This window comes from Salmo trutta, chromosome 18 (genome assembly GCF_901001165.1).
Source record: "Salmo trutta chromosome 18, fSalTru1.1, whole genome shotgun sequence".
Taxonomy (NCBI): Eukaryota; Metazoa; Chordata; class Actinopteri; order Salmoniformes; family Salmonidae; genus Salmo; species Salmo trutta.
Genome location: NC_042974.1, coordinates 36,630,391 through 36,636,788, shown reverse-complemented (window position 1 = coordinate 36,636,788; position 6,398 = coordinate 36,630,391). Strand labels below are relative to the sequence as shown.

General features: G+C 41.8%; 1 protein-coding gene across 1 annotated transcript in view; it reads right to left on the bottom strand.

The window, feature by feature from the left end:
- Positions 1–772: 772 nt before the first annotated feature.
- Positions 773–6,398, bottom strand: part of LOC115153249 (carbohydrate sulfotransferase 15) — a 46,768-nt gene continuing 41,142 nt past the window's right edge. Inside the window, exons 6-9 of the mRNA XM_029698488.1 lie at positions 4,450–4,606; positions 3,933–4,089; positions 2,004–2,151; positions 773–1,093 (exon numbers count right to left, since the gene is read on the bottom strand). Of these exons, the coding sequence (XP_029554348.1) occupies positions 903–1,093; positions 2,004–2,151; positions 3,933–4,089; positions 4,450–4,606 (653 nt within the window). The 3' untranslated portion in view covers positions 773–902. The remainder of the gene's footprint in view (positions 1,094–2,003; positions 2,152–3,932; positions 4,090–4,449; positions 4,607–6,398) is intronic.

Here is a 6,398-nt window from a genome sequence, read left to right as displayed (position 1 = left end):
TTGTGCTGTTTGCTCCAATATTGTTTCTTACAGAATTATTTCACAGTGACTGCAATTGAAATGCCCAGTGGCATACAGCAGTGTTTTCAACTCCAGTCCTCAAGTACCCCCAACTGCACGTTTGTTGTAGACCTGGACAAGCCCACCTGATTCAACTTGTCTATTAATCATCAAGCCCTCAATGATTTGAATCTGTTGAGTTTGCCGAGGGCTATAACAAAAATGTGTGCTGAGGAGGGGTACTCAAGGACTGGAGATGGGAAACACGGACATACAGTATATAAAACGATCAATCATTAGCATTGTGAGGGCTCTCTTTTCACTCTCAGTATGTGTCATGTCAAAGCTTCCCCACTAGAGGGAGTAGTCCACCTGGCTCTATCTCAGTCATTTTCCAGGAGTCTCCTACAAAAAGCGAACTCTTCACCAGCATGTAAATGCACCGCCGTCAAATGCGTCATCACGAACGGCAAGCGAAAGGATATCACAGAGGGAAACCACACAAAAATGATATCCTTTCAACTTCAAGTAGGGCTCCTGAGTGGCACAAAGGTCTAAGGCACTGCATTTTAGTGCTAGAGGCGTCACTAGAGACCCTGGTTAGTTTCCAGGCTATATCACAACCGGCCGTGATTGGGAGTCCCATACGCCGGCGAACAATTGGCCCAGCGTCGGCTGGGGGAGGCTGTCATTGTAAAAAATTATTTGTTCTTAACTGACTTGCCTAATTAAATAGAGGTTATTTAAAAAAGTACTAAACAGATTTTTATTGTCTATACATTCGCCCATTGTGACATGTCATGTCCATGGTTTATCCCACTTCACAGTTTATCTCATAGGACTCATAGGACCATGGGGGACTTACTCCTCAGGACTGTATCCATCTCTGGTTAAGACATTCCTCATGTCTCTGTCCAGTGGAAGGCCTTGTTGTCCAGGACTGTGGCCAGTTTGTGGTTGAATGGCTGGTGGAACACCTTGAGGAGGTCCCTGGTGCTGGGCAACATGGGGCCCAAGCTCCTGTCTGCTGCCCTCCGTGTGTTGGACATGGGTCTCTTGGTGAGCGCTGCCTCGATCTGCTCAGATAAAGGCCCTATGCAAAAGACAAATTGTTGTTCAATATTTTGTTTATAAATAGATTATTGTGTTTCTATCGTCTGCCTTGGTATAGGCTCTGAGATTAAATAGGCTATGATGTCACGCTCCTCAGCAATACTGTAGTATAACCATACTTTCACATACTGTCAACGCTACCGGTCTATTTACTTTCAAGCATGCTTGATTGATAAATGGTAGCCTACTATTTGTTGTGTAGCAGGAATAATTTAAACCAATTATGTCAGAAAAGGACCCACTGGGCACAGATGTCAGTTCAACGTCCAGTTTTGATTTACATCCAATCCGCTTTCCACGTTGATGCAATGTCATCACATTGAATGTTTTGGTTGAAATGACATGGAAACAACATTGATTCAACCAGTTTTTGCCCAGTAGGGAGAGACATGTACTGCAATATGATTATGATTCAGGCCTATGTAATAAAAGTAAAATAAACATATTAGACGACATGCTGCAATGCGATCTCCTTACCAACGGCAGATGCATCTGTTTTAATATTTTTATTTGCTTACCATTATAATAATTCTCAAACATCAAACACCTCCCCATTTCCCCCCAAATGAACAATAAAGCTTATTTTCTTGCAATTCAGTTGATCAACCTTCTAGAAGTTGTGTACACACATCATTTGAGATTTGTGTGGAGATATGCACACTTTCCCATCATGTTCAAGATTAATATATACCAACCTTTGTGGCGCAGACAAGGTATAGAGTCTTTTTTATCCACACACACTTTTGATAAATGAGGCCCAAGATTTTTAAATGCACACAGAGGAAGAAGCAGACATGTACATGCATCAACAATATTGTGTCTTAGCGCTGAACAAACCTAGGATGTTGATGTAGAATTGAAGCTGATAACTGTGTTTTTCCAGTACGTACCCACGTTTAGGAAGTCAAAGACTTTATTTATGGTGAGTCTCAGATTGGCAGCGTAGTCTTCTAACTGCAGAACTAGGATCTGATTCCTGTGGAAGACAGTCAACCAGTCCAGCAGGAAGACAATATATAGTCCCAGGTTCAGTCTGACCTGGAGAGGACCACAACAAACACTGAACATTAGACTATCATTACATTTACATAACTATTCTACCAAGGCTTCATTGTTAAGGTGGAGAACAAGCTACATGCTATAGGAATACTGGTGATAAAGAGTTACAGCATGACTCAATAGAAGTACACAAGCTTACCTGCAGAGAGTGCTAGAGACCAACCGACAAAAGTAATTATACTTTGTAGATACAGCAGCGAGAGAGGAGGCACTGTGAGATTAACTACATTTTGACATCGAGTAAGGCTGAAATATTTTTTAAATGATCATAAGCTCAACAGCATGGATTCAGAAGTCAAATGTAAACAGGGAGCTACTTTAGGTCGACATCCATGACGCTGCTGTATGTCAAAGAACTTATACTTTTCATATTTATTTACCTTAATAGGTAAAAGGTACTCCTCTGAACACCATGTTGGCACCAATATAATAACATTACTACCACAAATCAGTCTGAGAGGTATGTAGAACAGTGTGAACAGTAGTGTTTATCTCTGGCTGTGGGTATCATGATTTGTGCTTTTCCTATGTAAACTAGCTGTGCCCCAGGCTGTGACAGCTGCAGCCAACCGGGTATGCTACTGAGTGACGAGGGTACAGACAGAGTTAGCTCAGCTCAACCCCATGGAAATGCTGCTCGGTATATTACAGCATCTGGACGGTTTATAATTTACAGAGGGAATTTGGCAAGCCTTTACTTAGCATTGCTGTACTCTGTCCAATAAGGAAATATTTACAGCATTAAAGCTTGTAGACCCAAGGAAGGGTAGCTGCTGCATGTGCAACAGCTAATGGGGATCATCATAAACTAAACAAAGCACACATACCTGTATAAAACTGAGCCAATGTCAATGTAGTAAAATAGTTAAAACAGCAAGAAAATGTATTTTCTGAAAATAAATTACAATATTTCTAGAGACTACTTCCTAAATAACTTCCAGTAAGTGCATCTCAGTTCAATCAGTTCTGAAAGGAAACTTCACAGTTCCTCACTAATCAAATCAGTGGCATATGTCACAACACAGTCTCACCAGCCTCGAGGAAGTAACCGTGATTTGAATAAAATATCCTATTAGACATGGTAAATAAAGGTCTGAGTTATGGATCACAATTTGGCATGGAATCAATCTAGCTAAGGCCTGGAAAATGTATCACAATTTGGCATAGACAAAGCCATATCTGAATAACTTTGTATGTACTTTGATGACATCCCACTGGGCAAAAACTGTTTGAATCCACATTGTTCCCATGTCATTTCAACAAAACAAAAAAATGTCATGATGCTGAATCAACGAGGATTTGCAAAAAGATTGGGTTTGTAAAAAGTCATCAACATAATGGGGATTTAGTACTTTTTTTACCCACATTTTAACCCAACTCCAACGACATGCTGACATTTTTGGTTGATTTCACATTGAATTCACATTAGCTGACAACTCAACCAAGCGTAAATCAAAACTAGACATTGAACTGCCCTTTGTGCCCTGTGGGATAATGCTCTTTTAATAAATGCGGTCAAAATGAGTGTTTCTTCTTGCTCTTGCACATTACTTCCCATCTAGACAATACACTATCCATCAAAGATAGTGACACAATAAACAGAATATTGCATTCCAATGCATTTACTTTGACTACCTATGGTAAGAGACTGTTGTACATTTCCAATGCCAGGAATAAAAATATGCATGCAAGTCGCTTTGGATAAAAGTGTCTGCTAAATGGCATATGTATTATTTTATTCATTTATATGTTCCACTCACCGGCATGGCATTGGAGAGTCTAGTATTGTAGACACAGGAACGCATGGAGCTCTCTGCTAAACAAGCCTCAAACAGCTGTAAGGATTCTGAGACCCTCTGGTCAAAGTCCTCCACTGACTTGTTAGCCATGTTGAAGTACAGGTAGTCTGAATACAACCTAAACCACAGGGAGACACAATCCAGAAAACATACTTTCATCGGATACATTGACCAAATGCACAGACATTCCTATAGTGAAAACTATGTGACAGCAAGCCCAGACATTCTCGAGTTCTACAGATGTAGGACTTAATTTGATCACCCTGGTGTGTGAGAATAGTGTATTCAATGTTTAAAAAGGATACTAAGGTTTGTAATTTCCATTTTAACATTTCAGACTTGATTTGCACAAACACAAAGGCGGATCAACCCTGACAAAATGTCTATTAATTATAATCCACATGATAGTGTACTGCAGTTGCTGCAGGATTATTTCCTACTGTGAGAAACTGGTAAAATTACGATCCCACATCTGTACCTCTCTACTGGGTCTCTGAGCATGACGATGATTTTAGCGTTGGGCTGAACAGTGTGGATGAAGTCCTGGGCCAGGAAAGGAGGCTCCCCATCCACCCGGTTGTCATAGAGATAGCTCCAGGCTTGGTTGTCCCACATCGTGGATGCGCTTGCTTCACCTGTCAATCCAACAGAAATGTGATGCCCATTTAAGTGATAATGCCAGAGAAGCTGGTGTTTGGAGGCAAACTGTGCCAATATATCCTCCAGACACCGGATTTGAGGGAATTATCACTTTCATACAACGGATTACCAACATATTCATATTTTCATTAAAAACGTCATTTTTATGAATTTATTTAAACTATTTCATCCCTCCACGAGATATAGTCCCGACACAAATGTAGGGTTGCTAACCAAGCCAGATGGTTATTCATTCTATCGGTTAGGTTGCCAGAGATGCAACCCAGTTGTGAAGTCTTTTTGTTGTATGTCTTTGGATGTCACCCAGTAATTTGTTCTAAATGTTCAGGATGGCAACGTTCTTATCCCTTGCTTGCTAGCTAGCCAATTTCAGCTAACACATTCTATTTGTCACAACAGTTGTAGACCTTATCGTGAAATGCTTATTTTCAAGCCCTTAACCAACAATTCAGTTCAAGAAATGGAGATAAGAAAATATTTCCTAAATAAACTAAAGTAAAAAAAATACAAAATAAAATCCAAAAGTAACAGGTCAATGTAAATAGTCCGGGTGGCCAATTGAGAAATTGTTCAGCAGTCTTATGGCTTGGGGGTAGAAGCTGTTAAGGAACCTTTTGGTCCTAGACTTGGCACTCCGGTACCGCTTGCAGTGCGGTAGCAGAGAGAACAGTCTATGACTTGGGTGACTGGAGTCTTGAAAGATCTTTGGGCCGTCCTCTGACACCACCAAGTATATAGGACCTGGATGTCAGGAAGCTTGGCCCCAGTGAAGTATTGGGCTGTACGCACTACCCCCTGTAGCGCCTTACAGTCAGATGCCGAGCAGTTGCCATACAAGGAGGTGATGCAACCGGTTAGGATGCTCTTGATGGTGTAGCTGTGGAACTTTTTGAGGATCTGGGTACCCATACCAAGTCTTTTAAGTATCCTGTAGGGGAAAAGGTGCTATCATGCCCTCTTCACAACTGTCTTGGTGTGTTTGAACCATGATAGTTCGTTGGTGATGTGAACACCAAGGAACTTGAAACTCTAGACTGGCTCCACTTCAGCCCTGTTGATGTTAATGTGGGCCTGTTCGGTCCTCCTTTTCCTATAGTCCACGATCAGCTTCTTTGTCTTGCTCACATTAAGGGAGAGGTTGTTGTCCTTGCACCACACTGTCAGGTCTCTGACCTCCTCCTTATAGGCTGACTCATCGTTGTCGGTGATCAGGCCTACCACTGTTGTGTCGTCAGCTAACTTAATGATGGTGTTGGAGTTGTGCTTGGCCACGTAGTCGTGGGTGAATAGGGAGTACAGGAGGGGACTGAGCACACAACCCTGAGGGGCCCCTGTGTTGAGGATCAGCATGGAAGGTGTATTGTTGTCTACCCTTACCACCTGGGGGTGGCCCATCAGGAAGTCCAGGATCCAGTTGCAGAGGGAGGTGTTTAGTCCCAGGGTCCTTAGCTTACTGATCAGCTTTGTGGGCACAATGGTGTTGAACGTTGAGCTGTAGTTAACCTCACTAGGGTAGGGGGCACTATTTTCACCTCCGGATGAAAAGCTTGCCCAAAGTAAACTGCCTGCTACTCAGGGCCAGAAGCATATAATTGGTAGATGTGGATAGAAAATACTCTACAGTTTCCAAAACTGTTGGAATAATGTCTGTGATTATAACAAAACTGATATGGCAGGCGAAAACCTGAGGAAAATCCATCCAGGAAGTGCCATTATTTTGAAATGGCTGTTTTTCCAATGAAAGCCTGTCCACCATTTAAAGGGATA